This window comes from Canis lupus, chromosome 27 (assembly GCF_003254725.2).
Source record: "Canis lupus dingo isolate Sandy chromosome 27, ASM325472v2, whole genome shotgun sequence".
Classification (NCBI taxonomy): Eukaryota; Metazoa; Chordata; class Mammalia; order Carnivora; family Canidae; genus Canis; species Canis lupus.
The window spans coordinates 1,796,854-1,814,050 of record NC_064269.1 but is presented as its reverse complement, the minus strand read 5'-3'; the positions used below and the strand labels follow the sequence as shown (position 1 = coordinate 1,814,050).

At 48.1% G+C, this 17,197-nt stretch overlaps 1 protein-coding gene across 1 annotated transcript; it reads left to right on the top strand.

Moving 5' to 3' along the window:
- The first annotated feature begins 6,183 nt into the window (after positions 1–6,183).
- Positions 6,184–13,361, top strand: AMHR2 (anti-Mullerian hormone receptor type 2). The gene is given in 12 exon segments (XM_025458765.3): positions 6,184–6,322; positions 6,622–6,804; positions 7,040–7,231; positions 7,494–7,571; positions 7,757–7,893; positions 8,002–8,232; positions 9,772–9,886; positions 10,029–10,201; positions 10,403–10,550; positions 10,720–10,856; positions 11,744–11,928; positions 11,930–13,361. Coding segments are annotated over 12 exon segments (1,836 nt in total). The 5' UTR covers positions 6,184–6,249; the 3' UTR covers positions 12,114–13,361.
- The last annotated feature ends 3,836 nt before the right edge of the window (positions 13,362–17,197 follow it).

The following is a 17,197-nucleotide window of genomic DNA, read 5'->3' as shown; positions in this document are numbered from 1 at the left end:
GAATGGGGAGAATGTGGTTATAACTTCATACACTGTACCCAACAGAGGTTTCCAGGTACACTGTTGTGCTTCCATACATGTTAATCAGTGCAGTTACCCCTACACTTAAGTCCCAGGCAAACAATTTCATGACCAGATCAGTGTGCCATGCCTACGTAGAAATGTGGAGGACCGAGAGGAATGGGGCAGTCCCAACCTTTTTTTTTTTTTTTTTTTTTTTATAAGCTTTTTATTTTGGAATACTTTAAAGGAGAGCTGCAAATATAGTGCAAAGAGAATCCCATACACTCCTTACTCAAATTTTTCCATTGTTAATGTACTATTGCGTGTTGTCACATCTCAGAAACTGACACTGGTACATTGCATCAGCTAAACCCCAGGCTTTATGGATTTCACCAGTTTTCCCATTGATGTCCTCCTTCCATTCCAGGATGCATTCTGGGCTGCTACATTGCATTTCATTGGTGGGTCTCCCCAGACTTTATCTGATCTGTGACAATTTCTTAGTCTTTCAAGTTCTTGTGATCTTGACAGTCTGGGAGTCTTGGCCAAGTGTCTTGTAGAATATCCCCCAATCTGAATTTGTCTGATGTTTTTCTCATTATTAGACTGAGCTTCCAGGTTTTTGGGAAAAAATACTACACAGGTGAAATGGTGTGAAATGCCTTTCTCATTACATCCTCTCAGGTATATGAAAACCACATGACGTTTCCTGTGCTAATAACCTTCATCACCTGGTTAAGGTAGTGTTTTTCTCCACTGTGTTTCTTTCCCTATTCTTGGGAAACAAGTCAATAAATCTAGCCCACCCCTAATGGAGTTGGTAGGAATCAAGTTTCCCTTTCTAGTGAAAATAGTACCTACAGAGAATATTGGGAATTAAAAAAACAAAAACAAAAAAGAATATTGGGAATTCTGTGAGGAAACTCTTTTCTCCCTCCTTTAATTTATATTAGTACGTACCTCATGTATATTTATTTTATCCTTAGGTTATAATCTAGTACTACATTATTTTCATCGCTCAGATTGTCTCAGCTGTATTGGGAGCTCTTCAGCTAGACTCCTGTGTCTCTTTGATACGTCTACATCCTTTTACTTTTTTGAGCACCTTTTAAAGAACTTTGCGACATACAAGATGCTTCAGGCTTATCTTGTATTTTCCCGGTCCCAGCCCTAGAATCAGCCATTTCTCCAAGGAGCCTTAGTTCTTTTTATTGAAGAATGGTATTTAGAAACTAAGGTCTAGCCCCAACATACTTTGCATTCATTTAATACCAGCCTGTGTCTAACATGATCAAGTCAAGATTATGGCCCCATCTGAAACTGAAATTGAAATTATTCTGACAGTCTCCAGTTTCCCATCAGCCTATGACTTCGCTTGCCTTCCCACCTATCCAAGAATCCTTAGTCGCTTGTTTATACTGTGGCTACCAGCATTCTGTTATTTTGCTAAACATTCGACTCCTTTATCTGCTTTTCAATCACTCAGCCATGGGTAAACTCACCATTGGATTTCCTTATGTAGCCATTAGCAACATAACATTTTAACATTTTTTATTGGGGGGGGGATATGTTTTGGTTTGGGGGTTGGGTTTTTTGGGGGAATTGTTTTGTTTTCTAGCCCTAAAAGGGCCTTTAATGGTTGTACCACCTGTTCATTCAGTAAACCTCTTTGGGCCGTTATTTCCTTGGTACTGAGCTAGGTTGAGGATAAAAAATAAAACAGGTCCTGCCACCAAGTACTTCATAGTCTGGGGAGTGAGAGAGATACCATTAATTGCAGATTTCCCAATCCTGACCCCATTTTTTAAGCAGATGCTTTACTTCTTATTTCATGGAGAGAACGTAAGAATGAATTTCTTCAAACTTCCCTCTCCTCTCCTTACAAATAGCCATATACTCACCGATACTAGTGTAGCTCTTTATCTTTGCTTGGGAGAGAAAGTTTGCCTTTGCGAGGCCAGCCCTACCACCTGTGCTCTTAACCTCATTTATCTTGTTCTGGTGGTGGTTTCCCCCTTTCATCTTCAGTTTCTCTTGGGTTCCCTTCTGTCATCCTATAAGCATGTTAAAAATCTCTTTCCCCATCCCTTTGCTTCCACTTCAAGCTTCAGATCTAGTTCTTTTCATTTCCAAAGTTGGTAAAGTAGTTTACACTTAATTTTTCTCTTCTTTTAGTGAAGAGGAGGCTTTTTAGCCTCAGGCCACTTTGTTCAGCACCTATCATTTATGAAACCGTTTCTCCTGGACATCAGCGGTCTGGTTGCCAGGTCTGATGGTCTTTGAGTCATTTGCCTTTTAGACCTGCAACCGTGTGCATCTTAGAGCTCCGTTCCTGTTCCCGTTCCCGTTCCCAGTTGGTTCAGCGTCTGTTCAACTCACTCAGGTCGTGATCCCAGGTCCTGGGATCAGTCCTGCTCAGCGGGGTGTCTGCTTCTCCTTCTCCCTCTGCCCCTCCCCTTTGCTTATGCTCTTTCTCTCTCTCAAATAAATAAAATCTTCAAACAGTAATAACAACTTTGTTCCCTTGGAGTATGAGACTGATACTCCTGATTTTTTTTTTTTTTGTCTCCTTCATAGCCACTTTTTCCTTTGTCCCTTAAATGTTGGTGCCCCTGTCTTAAGTCCTTTCCTTGCTCTACTTTCTACTTCACCCTCCCCCTTTTTTTTTCTACTTCACCCCCTTAAGCAAGTTGCATCCATTCTTTAGCTATCCCAAATCTTAAGTCCTACCTTTTCTCTCAACCTGGCAGATTGCTTATGGGACATTTTCATCTGGATGTCCCACAGATAACTCAAAATCAACATGTAAGAAGGGGAAATAATCCTTTGTATTTCCCATCTAACTTGACAGTATCACTACCCCTTGATCATTTATACTCAAAACCTCAATCATCTTTTAATTCTCATTTTCAAGTACCAACGTTTACTTGATTACCAATCCTGTCAGTATTACCAATACAACATCACTCAACTTTTTCCCTTTTTATTTCCACTGTCCTGGTACTCACCGTGGCTACTGCTCGGTCTCATAATGGATCTCCTTGCTTCTAGTTTCCCCAAGCCTCAGTCATCCATCTTCCAAACTCCTCCCTAAAATCTTTTGCTTTCAGGAAAAGTCTAGTCTTCTTGATACAGACTTGAAAACCTTTCCAGTCTGGTCTAGTCTATCTCTAGGGTGATTTTCTGCTTCATATCTCATACCTCTTTCTCCTGCTCACTCCCCCTGCTCCCAACACACACTTTGTGTTCATACCTCTGTGCCTTTATTCTTGATGCTCCCTTTGCCTGTAATCATTACCCTCCTTTTACATATTTTCAGTGTTTACCTTTGAGACAATTTGTCCTTTTCTCTTTGAAACCCTCTAGGTACTTTTCTATGCCCTAGACAGAATTAACTTATTTGATCTTTCTGCTTATATAGCTCCTTGCTCATACCCCTAGTCTGACCTGTAATTTTCTGGTTGCTTGTTGACATATTTTCCTGCCTTTCTAGACTATGAGATTCTGGAGGGCAGGAAGCACACATCTATTTGTAGGCCCAGCACCTAGTGAAATTCCTTTTTTTTTTTTTTTTTTAAGATTTTATTCATGAGAGGCAGAAACAAGCAGAGGGAGAGGCAGACTCCCGTGAGTAGCCCGATGAGGGACTCGATCCAGGAACCCCAGAATCAGGACCTGAACCAAAGGCAGACAGTCAACCATTGAGCCACCCACACACCCAGAAATTCCTTTTTTTAAGACTGAGACCTTAGGGTGCCTGGCTGGTTCAGTCGGAAGAGCATGCGACCCTTGATCTCAGAGTCGTGAGTTCAAGCCCCACGTTGGGTGTGAAGATTACTTCAATAAAAAGAAAGGAAGGGAAAAAAGGTTGAGACTTAATATTTTCTGAGTTGAATGAATAAACAACTCACTTTAGCCCTGTAGACAGGAGGGTCAAAGGTAACTTACTGGGCCACTGCAGACTTGAATCAGGATCCTGGTGAAGAAGGATCTTTGTGTATGTGGAATCAGGGAGACTATTTCTATGCTGGGGTCCTTTCTCAGGACCTTCTTAATCCCCCAACATTCAGGCTATTACCCCTTGTATCACCACCTCACCTCATAAACCTGGCTAGGATGTTTCTGTCTTTGAAAGGACAGAAACCAAAAAAACCTTGGTGGTCATCCATTCAGAAACCAGAAACCTTGGTGGTCATCCAAGGCTTTGGGTAAGGAGACTGCCTCCCTGCCTCATCTTCACCTCGCTTCCCTCTGGAGGAGGTAGTCTCCTGAGACACTCCAGACAGAAGAAGCTATTTGACCTTCAACTCCCCACCTGCCCTCCAAACCCCCACCCCCACCCCCCACCCTGCCGCCAGACTTATCTGATCTGGAAGCTGGTGAAGGAAAATAGCTGTAACTAAGTGCAACATTCCATCTATCTCACTGGCAGAGGCCTGCAGACTCTCCGAAGGTCCCAGGGAAGGATGGGCAACTGCTCATCTGTCTCTGGCTCTAGTCATTTCTCTGGCTGCTCCTTTACAACACTGGAGCTTTTACTCTCTCCGTCCCTCCTGCAGGCCCCCCAGGAGAAAAGGCTCCAGAATTAGAGAGTTCATACTTACACCCTCAGTCCTGGTCTAAGCCAGACCATTCCCAGGAAAGTTTTCTAGGCAACCATCGGGGGACAGAAGGCTAGGAAAACAGGGAACCAGTCCCCTCTGACTCTGAGTCTCATGGGAGCCAACAGCTTGCAGGTTGGGAAATGATTACCTATTAATGTAATGCCTTACTCTGGGGAAGAGTGTGGTGCAGTTGGACTCCTGTCTCCTGCTGCAGCACAAGCTATAGGCTTCTTCCATGCATCACACCCTGGGCTCTTCCTTCACCCTATACAGTCCCTGAAGCTTAATAAATATAGGAGGTGGACGATAGATACTAGTCTTTAGAGGAGACTCTTTTGGGATCCCTGGGTGGCGCAGCGGTTTAGCGCCTGCCTTTGGCCCAGGGCACGATCCTGGAGACCCGGGATCAAATCCCACATCGGGCTCCCGGTGCATGAAGCCTGCTTCTCCCTCTGCCTGTGTCTCTGCCTCTCTCTCTCTCTCTCTCTCTCTCTGTGTGTGACTATCATAAATAAATTTAAAAAAATAAATGTTACTTTAAAAAAAAAAAAATAGAGGAGGCCCTTTTGCCCCTCCAAGCGCCCTGACTTTCTCCTATGTCTGCTGACCTCTGGTGGTGGTAGTTTGAACTGTACCCTCCTTTTCCAGTTAGTGGCCTGCTCACAGGTAATGGTGCATATTTTCTCAACAATCTAGATCCAAATATTCAAATACTGTATCAAACGGAAATACTTTTTAATGCTGAATTTTTAAATTTGTTTTCAGGCACCATGGAATAAGATAAAGAACAGGGCCTGGGCTTTGGAATCAGACTTAACTAGGTTCAAATCTGCTGTTTCCTAGCACGGTGACCTTGGGCAAGTTACCTAAACTCAGCTTTCTTACCTGTGCAGTGAAAACAATAATAAATACCTCAACGGGAGCATGAGATGAGACGATTGTAAAATGCATAACCCTAGCTCGGCCCTAGCACATAGGGGCTCAATAAAAGGTGTTTTTTTTTTTTTTTTTTTTTTTTAACCTTCTCAGTAATAGTGATTTTTTTTTTTCAGTGTATGGCTCAATATGATTTTTAAAATTTTGGTAACATAAAATTTCCCATTAGCCCATTTTCAATGTGACTTTTTTATAACTCTTTTCTGATTCTGGAGTTTGGAAACTGAAGTCAACTTTAGTATCGTCTGTGAAGCCTGTCTGCCCAGAGAGCTGCAGATCCGAGCCCTGAAAAGAAGGGATCTTGGGCATAGCTGAATGGCTTAGTTGACCTCATTCTGGTTTCTGGCCTGGGAAGGGCTAACAGTATCCAGCACTTTCCTCCAGGGTCAGCAAAGTGCAGAGGCCTGAGGTTCCATGTCATGGGGTTCTCAGCTGGGCCTCCAAGACCCCTTCCTCCCACTTTGCAGAGAAAAGAGGAGGCAGCCTGGCTGCAGAGAAGAGGATATGAGATTGGTTCTCTGCTCCTCCCTCTCCTTGCTTTTCCCCACACCCATCCTCTCCCCCACAGCAGCCGTCTCCCCCACAGAGACTTGGGAAGAGGGAGGGGGGCGGAGTTGGGGACGGAGGGATCAGAAGACCCACAGTGCCCTATATCTGAGGGAAGCTCTGGCCCAGGGCAGCAGTGCTGGTTCATGCTCCCCTCTTCATGCTGCTTGCCTCCTCCAGCATGATGCTGGGGACTCTGGGCCTTTGGGTACTACTTCCCACAGCTGTGCAAGGTAAGTGTCTACAGGGAGGGGCAGGGCCTTTCCAGCTCACCCACTGAGGGAAAGGGGGACTTGAAGCAGCAGCCACCCCTTTGGAAGAATGAGTGGGGTGGGTGAATGAGGGCAAAAGGTAGAGCATGTGTCCCCAGGGTGAGGTCAGGTTCCATACCTCTGCTGATCCTGTTTGCTCACAGCTTTGCCATGCTGGCCCTGGGATATGAAAACTGTTTTGTCTCTCCCTTGGGCTGCTGCTTTTGCCCCTGCATTCATTCCTATCTTGAACCCTCCCCTCTCCCCACCCTGGGCCACAGCACCCCCAAGCAGGCGGACCTGTGTGTTCTTTGAGGCCCCTGGAGTACGGGGAAGCACAAAGACACTGGGGAAGCTGCTAGATGCAGGACCAGGGCCCCCCAGGGTTATCCGCTGCCTCTACAGCCGCTGCTGTTTTGGGATCTGGAACCTGACCCAAGACCAGGCACAGGTGGAGATGCAAGGTGAATGGCAAAGTATACAGCAGGTGATAGCTAGGGTGGGAAACAGGTACATCCTGGGGTGGGGGTGACAGCAGTGGGAGAGGAGGAGAAATGGAATGTGTGGAGGGAAAGAAAAGCCGTGTGAGATGGAGGGGATGCCTCTGATAGAGAAGGGGGTTATCCTCTCTGTTCCTAGACCCAGTTATGCTCGCTCGCCCTTTCTCTCCCTTTCTCTCTTCTAATCCCACCCTATCAGGATGCCGAGACAGTGATGAGCCAGACTGTGAGTCCCCCCACTGTGACCTGAGCCCCCGAGCCCACCCCAGCCCCGGGTCCACTCTCTTCACCTGCTCCTGTGGCACTGACTTCTGCAATGCCAATTACAGCCATCTGCCTCCTCCAGGGAACCCTGGGACCCCTGGCTCCCAGGGTCCCCAAGCTATCCCAGGTAGCCATGCAGGGGGCTGGGGCTGGGGGCTGGGGCCCAGGTTAGGATGAGAGGTAGAACCAAGGCTGGTTCTCACCCTACCCCCATCCCAAGTTTTCCTCCTCCTGGCCTTGAGAAGTTGGTTGCCCTAGTGACTGGGAGATAAGGGGCTTGTGACCAAGGTGGGGGTGGGTCCAGAAGCAAGTTCTCTGAGGAAGGGGAGAGGAACAGAGTGGATTTGGGGCAAGGCTCATCCAAGCTGCATTCTTGGCTTAACGTCCAGGCGAGTCCATCTGGATGGCGCTGGTGCTGCTGGGGCTGCTCGTCCTGCTGCTGCTGCTGCTCGGCAGCATCATCTTGGGTACTGATCTACTTCATGCCTCCCTCGTGACCCCAAGTCACTGCCCCAAAGCTCTGACTCCTCTCCAGCTTCCCCTGACCCCGTGGTTCTGAGATCTCTAGAGCCTGAGCCCACTGCCTCCACAAAGCCCCTTTCCCAGTCTCCCTGCCTGTGCACCCTGACCCAAGAGCTCCCTTCTGCCCCAGCCCTGCGACAGCGGAAGGCCTGCAGCGTTCAAGGTGGGCCAGAGCCGGAGCCAGAGCCGGAGCAGGAGCCGGAGCCAGACTCAGGCGGGGACTGGAGTGCTGAGCTCCCCGAGCTGTCTGAGCTGTGTTTCTCCCAGGTGCCTGGGGAGGGGGCCGGGTCCTGCAATCCCTCCCAGGGTGTGCTGGGGAGGAAACCTGGCCCCGCGACTAGCTGAGGCTGGCACCCAGCACTGTGTTTCCGCCAGGTAATCTGGGAAGGAGGCCACACGGCCGTGTGGGCTGGGCAGCTGCGAGGCAGACTGGTGGCCATCAAGGCCTTCTCCCTGAGGGCTGTGGCCCAGTTCCAAGCGGAGAGAGCGGTGTACGAACTGCCAGGCCTGCAGCACGACCACATTGTCCGCTTTATCACCGCCAGCAGAGGGGGCCCTGGCTCCCCGCCCTGTGGGCCCCTGCTGGTACTGGAACTGCATCCGAAGGTGAGGACCAAGGGACGTCTGTATGCATTTGCCTGTGTGTGTATGTGGGTGCTGGATGGCCGCGGGGCCCCGCTCGTGCTTATTCATCCGCTTCAGATTTCCTCTTCTCTAGACGTTCAAAATGATTTTGTCTTCTTGGTTCATTAGACAAGCAATATTTGCTAATATTTTTAATTTATGAAATAGAGATAGAGAAGGAGAAATCAAAACTACTCATGTTCCTGGGACGTCTGGGGGGCTCATTGGCTGAGCATCTGGCTCTGGCTCAGAGGCATGATCCTGGGGTCCTGGGATAGAGTCCCACATCAGGCTCCCTGCAGGGAACCTGCTTCTCCCTCTGCCTGTGTCTCTATCTCTCTCTCTTTGTGTTTCTCATGAATAAATAAATAGAATCTTAAAAACAAAAACTACTCATATTCCCAACCTTAAGGAAAATCATTGTTAAAGAAATACGTCCAGGCCTGGCCCTCCAAACTCACTGACACAGTCATTCAAGAACCATGTACCACACCTCCTGTGCTAAGACAAACAGCCTAGCCCTTGCCTCTGTCGATTGTGTAGAGTAGTGCGGGAGACAGAGTGAATCAGGTAAACACAAAAATAAGCATCAGATGTCAAGGGCATAAAGTGCTAAGAGAGGAGGTACTGTGAGATAAGAATAAGATGTGACTCAAGGGGAGGGTCATGAACAGGAAGGATGAAGAGGACAAGGTGGGCAGGGACCAGACCACACCTGGCCTTGTGGGCCTGCTAAGGACTTGGGGACTTTATTAGCCCCGTCATCTTCTCTCTCTGAAATCTTGAATTCTGAGAAGTCCCCTCTTTGACTATGTGTCTCAATGCCCAGCTCAAAAATCTCTGCTTTCTTGGGTTGGTTTGTTTGTTCAACTTCCCCGGCACACTGAAGGCACCCAGTAATGTTTGTTGAGTGAGAGACACTAATCTAATGCTCCTTCCCCTCCCAATTTCCACTTGCTCCCCTTCTTTCACTCTCCTACCTGGTGGCTCTCCCATGGGCCGGCTCCTCCCTACAGGCCTGACGCCTCAGGCCAGGTGGCTCACGAGGGGTACCACCACTTAGCTCACTTTGCCTCTCTTGCTTCTGTTATTGCCTCAAGTCCCAAGTCAGGATGACGTAGTTACTAGTGAGTGATCCTAGAGTCAGACCACTTGGGTTGAAGCTCTACTTTTTTCTCACCAAGTGACTTGCAAGTTTATTTAGCTTTCTTCCAAGCACCTGGTCTATAAATGAGGCATGTCAGGAGTACATTCTCTCCTAGGGTTGTTGTGAGGATTAGGATTACAGGAGGCCTGGCACATAGTAAGCGCTCAGACACTTGAGTTAGGGCTACTGTTTTTCCCATCAGTCTGACAGATGCATGTTCTCACTCCTCCCCTGCCTCTTGTCTCAGCCTGGATGGATCAGTGTGTCGGTCTGTTGGGAGATGAGAGCGAGGTCTCTAGATTGATCTCTGCACCTTGGGGTGGATCAGCCACCTCCAGGTTATGTGTCCTCTTCTTCTCTCTGCTGCTCCCCAGGGCTCCCTGTGCCAGTACTTGACCCAGCACACCAGTGACTGGGGAAGTTCCATGCGGATGGCACTGTCCCTGGCGCAGGGCCTGGCATTTCTCCATGAGGAGCGCTGGCAGGATGGTGGGTGAACTGGAAGTAGGAAGCTATGGGCATCAAGAGCTACGCTGCTGTGTCTGGTTCTCCCTTAGCTTGAAGGGAAAGAATTGGGTCAAAAGAGAAAGGAAGAAGACCCACGCCCCTTCAACCTTGGCTTCTCCCACAGGCCAATACAAACCAGGTATTGCCCACCGCGATCTGAGCAGTCAGAATGTGCTCGTTCGGGAGGATGGGTCGTGTGCCATTGGAGACCTTGGCCTTGCCTTGGTGCTCCCTGGCCTCACCCAGCCTCCCACCTGGGCCCCTACTCAACCCCGAGGCCCAGCTGCCATCATGGAGGTGAGTACCCTGGATGAGGGTGAGGCCTGGGATCATGGCGGTGTTGCTGATGAAGATGTGTCCTTTGCTGTGGCAACAGTGCGGCAGTACCTACGGAGTTTGGGACATTGCTGAGTCTAGTTGGGGGGACGTCGCATGGACCAGTGTTGTGGTGAGGCTTGCCAGGAAGGTGATTCTTGGCCTCCACACCTTTCTCTCCAGGCTGGCACCCAGAGGTACATGGCGCCGGAGCTCTTGGACAAGACTCTGGACCTACAGGACTGGGGCACGGCCCTCCGACAAGCCGATGTTTACTCTCTGGCTCTGCTCCTATGGGAGATCCTGAGCCGCTGCCCAGATTTGAGGCCTGGTAAGGATGGGTGTGACAGCAGTCCCTCTCTCCCCAAGCCCCATACCTCACCACTCCTTCTATGTCCACCTACCTCCTGCTGCGGGAAGCCCTGCCCTTCTCCCTCTTGGACTTTTCACAAGGAGGCTCCCCAGGACTAGTTGACCTAGCCCTGTGCACCTTTCCCCAGACAGCAGACCACCACCTTTCCAACTGGCCTATGAGGCAGAACTGGGTAGCACCCCCACCACCTGTGAGCTGTGGACCTTGGCCGTAGAGGAGAGAAGGCGCCCCTGTATCCCATCCACCTGGCACTCCTTCACCACAGTAAGAGGCCACCTGCCAGTGGGCTGGGGGCCTGGAGAGTATGGACATGGGCTTCGAGGACTTGTCTACTGGGACCAGCCCAAATGCTCCTATCTCCTCTCATCTGCCACCACTCCCCATCTCATGTTCAGCTGGAGCTGGACAAACTTGCTCTGTACCTCAACTCATCCTCTTCCACCACAAGTCCCACACCCCATTCCTGAGACAGAGACTGACACCTTCCTCCTGCTCAGACTTGCCTGGTCTGTCTCTCTTCTCTCCACTGTCGGTTAGCCCTATTTCTCAGTCTCCTCCTCCAGGAAGCCTTCCTTGGCCTTGCTTCTGCCCTGAGCTCTGTTCCCATGATGGTCCTCTCCTGGCACACTGGAACCCACCATTTAATCCAGTAATTCCTCACCCTGTCTCACACATCTGTGTTTCTGCCATGATCCAATAAAAGCCAGTCCTAGGTTTTAAGGGTTAAAAAAAGTGGCCAAACAGTGAAATTTCAGGATCTGTATAATTAGTTTCCTAACAGGAAGCCCCTTTCCCTGCTACCTGGCCTGAAATTTCCACTGCAACAAGTGTCTATTGGGTTAAGTATTGTTTAGCTAAGACCCTGGTTGCCTGAAAGGAAGGAGAGTAATTTCCCATCAGTGTGTTAAGTCATTAATCTGAATCAGCTCCTCAGAGGAAAAGGTTAACCCTCTGGAAGACACCCAAAGAACCTGTCTCATAGGGAGCAAGATGCAGAGAGCTGGATTTGGGGGAGCGGGAAGGGAGGGGGGCTCCAGAGAGGATCAGAAGAGGAGTGTTGAAAACAGGGTAGTGGTGGACACCTCTCAACTCTGGGGCTACTCAGGGGGCCACTTCCAGGATTAAGCCTGCTTCCCGGTCATTCTTCCCAGGACCCTGGCAGCCTGAGAGAGCTGCTAGAGGACTGTTGGGATGCAGACCCCGAAGCACGGCTGACAGCTGAGTGTGTACAGCAGCGCCTGGCCGCCCTGGCCCATCCTCAAGAGGCCCAGCCCTTCCCAGAGAGCTTCGCCCATGGCTGCCCACCCCTCTGCCCAGAAGACTGTCTCTCAGCTCCTCCCCACTGCCATTCCCCCTTGTAGGCCTCAGCTGGATGTCTGCTACTTCCTTGTTCCAGGAATCCTCCTGTACCATCTCTCACCTGTAAACGCGCAGTTATGTATAATCTATGTTCGTGCAAACATAAATCTGGTGGTCGGATGCTCGGTGCTCCGCCTCACCACTGCCTGTCCTACCTGCTGAATGCTTGGATCCTTCTGCGCGCATCCTGTACACTGCAGTCCCAACCAGGGAGAAGGGGTGGGTGAGAGATAAAGTCAGCTTGATTTCCACGTCCTTGGGCCTTCCCCGCTTCATGTGATCCGGGGCTCCTCCAGTCTCTCTTTTTCTCCTTCTCTAACACAGGCCTTCATTTGGTGGGATCGCATGGTGGGCACTGGGGGAAGATGACATCACTGCTTGGCAAGTGCTCGGAGACTCACAGCTCACCTGATTGGGGGCACTGCCTGGGGTACTGGGGGAGTGTCCTGTCTGAGGCTTGAGTGGGAAGGCCTCACAGAGCACAGGAAGCTCTTGGGTTTTCAACCAGCAGTTTTCCAGGCATGGTGGGGGCAGGAGGCACAGGGTCTTGAGGGGCAGTAAGTACAAAGCAGCAAGGAGCCTGGGTAGCAGAAGTGTCGGGTGTGTGAAGGAGAGAGCAGAGACGTTCTGTGGAAAATCGTAGGCAAGGCCTTGTGAACCCTACTGAGAAGTTCTTCCTTCATTTCTTTTTGTGCCTTCTCTACTGGCTTTTCTTTCCCACCCCAGGCCCCTTTCATACTGGGTGCCCCTCAGGGACATTTCACACTGGGTCCCTGGTTTATAGCTCTAGTTCAGTTTCTTTTCTTTCTTTCTTTCTTTTTTCTTTTTTAAGTGTTTTTATTTTTTATTTTTATTTTTTTTAGTAATCGCTATACCCAAAGTGGGGCTTTACCTCCTGACCTCAAGATTGAGGACCCCACCCCACCCAGTCCTATGCTCCTCCAGTTGAGCTAGCAAGGCACCCCCACCCCAACCCACCCAGTTTAGTTTCTAACTGAGTGGTATTGGGCAAGTTACATTCTCTCTCTGGGCCCTCAGGTTTCTCATTTGCTAAATCAGGGGGATGAGGCCTTCTGGTCTAACTCCAGGAGAACAATGGGAAGGCTTTGACTTCACTACAACAGGATTGATTCCTGGTCAGTGAGCACCAAGCCCTGTGTCTTTGAGCAAGTTACCTACCCTAGGAATCTGTTTTGTCATGTATAAAGTATGGGTAAGAATATCTACGCTGCTTGCAGAGTTGATTCAGGGTAAACAAGAAGGGGTGATGGGTCTTGTGTAGCACCTGGCCTCAGTGGACACTCTGGACATGGGAACAGTTGTGAATGAACATTGAGATGCTCTCTTGTCCTTTTGTATGTTGGTTGCTCCAGCATTAGCATTAATAAAGTAGAGCCTGTCTACTTTCAAGCCCTAAGACTTCACTTTTCTTCAGAACCCCAATTCTCGGGGATCCCTGGGTGGCTCAGCTGTTTGGTGTCTGCCTTTGGCCCAGGGCGTGATCCTGGAGTCCCAGGACTGAGTCCCACGTCGGGTTCGCGACTTGGAGCCTGTTTATCCCTCCTCCTGTGTCTCTGCCTCTCTCTCTTTATCTCTCTGTGTCTATCAGAAATCAATCAATCAATCAATCAATCTTAAAAAAAAAAAAAAGAACCCTAATTCTCTACAAGACATTACCACCTGAAATTAAACACATCAATAGCCAAGCTCCGGCGTCCCCCTCACCAACAGGGCTGCCTTCCCCTCTTCCCTGGCTCTCAAGAGCACCATATTTCTCTATCTCTTAGTAATCTCTACACCCAACGTGGGGCTCAAATTCATGACCCTGAGATCAAGAGTCACATGCTCTCCGACTGAGCTAACCAGGCCTACTACACTAAGTTTCTCTTGGTCCTAGAGGATCCCAACAAGGAAGGTGTTTTGTCTCTTCTGTGACCCCAACTCATCCCACCCATATCTAGTCAATTCTCAACTGGGGTTGCATGGGTAGGGCCTGCTCTGGGCACCAACTGTCTTTTTCTCCTCCTAGGCTAGCAGGCCCTAACTATTACAATTGCCTCTTGACCACCTATTTTCTTTCCAATCTTGGTTAAAAACTATGCTCTGAATAACCTTTTTTTTTTTTTTTTAATAACCTTTAAACGTAACTTTTATTTTTTTTATTTTTTTATTTTTTTTAAGATTTTATTTATTTATTCATGAGAGACAGAGAGAGAGAGATTGAGAGAGAGACAGAGACACAGGCAGAGGGAGAAGCAGGCTCCATGCAGGGAGCCCGACGTGGGACTCGATCCCAGGTCCCCAGGATCAGGCCCTGGGCCAAAGGCGACACCAAACTGCCGAGCCACCTGGGCTGCCCTAAACGTAACTTTTATTAGGTGTTGCCTCTGCCCAACAGTCTACTTGCCTTTTTCATGACAATCCTGTAAGCATGAGCACCACTTACAGAGGAGGAAACCAAGGGCTCAGAGAAGTTTAGAAATGTGTGCAAGGCCTCATTGCTTTTAAAAAAAGAGTAGGGGGGATCCCTGGGTGGCGCAGTGGTTTGGTGCCTGCCTTTGGCCCAGGGCGCGATCCTGGAGACCTGGGATCGAATCCCACATTGGGCTCCCGGTGCATGGAGCCTGCTTCTCCCTCTGCCTGTGTCTCTGCCTCTCTCTCTCTCTCTCTGTGACTATCATAAAAAAAAAAAAAAAAAAAAAAAAAATTAAAAAAAGAGTAGGGATTCCAGCCACTAAAAACAATATTTAAAAAACAAAACGGGCAGCCCTGTGGCTCAGTGGTTTAGCACCGCCTTACAGCCCAGGGTGTGATCCTGGGGACCTGGGATCAAGTCCCATATCAGGCTCCCTGCATGGAGCCTGCTTCTCCCTCTGCCTGTGTCTCTGCCTCTCTCTCTCTCTCTCTCTGTCTCTCATGAATAAATAAAATCTTTAAAAAAATAAATAAATAAAAAATAAAAAAAATAAAAATAAAAAATAAAAAACAAAACAAGGACACCTTGGTGGCTCAGTGGTTGAGCATCAGCCTTTGGCTCAGGGCATGATCCCAGGGTCCGGGGATGGAGTCCCACATTGCGCTCCCCACGGGGAGCCTGCTTCTCCCTCTGCCTGTGTCTCTTCCTCTCTCTGTATGTCTCTCATGAATAAATAAATAAAATCTTAAAAAATAAATAAAAAACAAAACAAAATAATGATATTTATGATAACACCATAAATTATTAAAAATGGATAATGTCATGTGAAAAGAATTTACAAATATATGCTGACAAGAGTAGGACTATTAAATCAAAAATAAATCTATCATCAGGGCACCTGATTGGCTCATTCACAAGAGCATGCAAGTCTTGATCTTTGGAGTCAGAAGACCATGTCTCTCTCTCTCTCTCTCTTTTTAATTTATTTCTTTATTCATGAGAGACACAGGGAGAGAGAGAGAGAGAGAGGCAGAGACACAGGCAGAGGGAGAAGCAGCCTCCATGCAGGGAGCCAGATATGGGACTCGATCCCGGGTTTCCAGGATCAGGCCCTGGTCTAAAGGTGGCGCTAAACCTCTGAGCCACCCAGGCTGCCCCCATGTGTCTCTTGATCTCAGGGTTGTGAGTTCAAGTCCCACAGGAGGTGTAGAGATTACTTAAATAAATAAAAAAACTTAAAAAAAAAAAACAAACTTAGGAGTGCCTGGGTGGCTCAGTCGGTTAAGCATCTGCCTTTGGCTCAGGTCATGATCCCAGGGTCCTGGGACTGAGCTGGAGGGGCTGGCTCCCTGCTCAGCAGGGAGTGTGCTTCTCCCTACTCTCTGCTCCTCCCCCTCTTGTCCTCCCCTCCCCGTCCAATGAATAAATAAATAATCTTTTTTAAAAATAAATAAAAGGGCAGTCTGGGTGGCTCAGCGGTTTAGCACTGCCTTCAGTCCAGGACGTGATCCTGGAGACCCAGGATCGAGTCCCATGTCGGGCTCCCTGCAGGGAGCCTGCTTGTCCCTCTGCCTGTGTCTCTGCGTCTCTCATGAATAAATAAATAAAATATTTTAAAAATAATAATAATTAAATTAAATTAGAAAAAATAAACCTAAGGTCACAAGAAAAACAAATACCAATAGAACATTTTACAAAATTCCCAACTAGTACTTCTCAAAACTATCAAGATCATCAAAAACAAAGAAAGTCTAAGGGTGTTGGGCTGGCTTGATCAGTCAATAAAGCATGTGATTTATGATCTTGGGGTTGTGAGTTTGAGCCTTACATTGGGTGTAGAGATTACTTTAAAATAAACTTTTTTTTTTTTTTTTAAGATTTTTATTTGTTTATTTGACAGAGAGAGCACAAGCAGGGGGAGCGGCAGGCAGAGGCAGAGGGAGAAGCCGACTCCCATCTGAGCAGGGAACTAAATGACAGGGGGCTCGATCCCAGGACCCTGAGATCATGACCCGAGCCAAAGGCAGATGCTTAACCTCCTGAGCCACCCAGATACCCATCAAATCTTATTTTTTTTTTTTTTTTTTTTTTAAATTTTTATTTATTTATGATAGTCACAGAGAGAGAGAGAGAGAGGCAGAGACACAGGCAGAGGCAGAAGCAGGCTCCATGCACCGGGAGCCCGACGTGGGATTCGATCCCGGGTCTCCAGGATCGCATCCTGGGCCAAAGGCCTGCACCAAACCGCTGCGCCACCCAGGGATCCCCCCATCAAATCTTAAAAAGGAGGGCAGCCCGGGTGGCTCAGCAGTTTAGTGCCACCTTCAGCCCAGGGTGTGATCCTGGAGACCTGAGATCCAGTCCCAAGTCGAGCTCCCTGCATGGGGCCTGTTTCTCCCTCTGTCTGTGTCTCGGCCTCTCTCTCTCTGTCTCTCATGAATAAATAAATAAAATCTTAAAAAAATAAATAACAAAAAACAAAGAAAGTCTAAGAAACTGTCACAACTAAGAGTAGCCTAAGGAGACATGAAAACTAAATATAATGTGATATCCAGGATAAGATCCCAAAATAGGAAAAGGACAATGGGTGAAAACTAAATAAATCTGAATAAAGTATGGAGTTTAGTTAATAATAATGAAACTGTATTGGATCATTACATTAAGGTAACAAATATACTATACTAATATAAGATGTTAATAATAGAGGGAACTGGGCATGGGGGATATGAAAACTGCATTACCTTCTCAATCTTTCTGTAAATCCAGAACTGCTCCAAAAAAATAAAGCTTATTAAGCAAAACAAAACTATGACCATCTCCAAAACTTCAG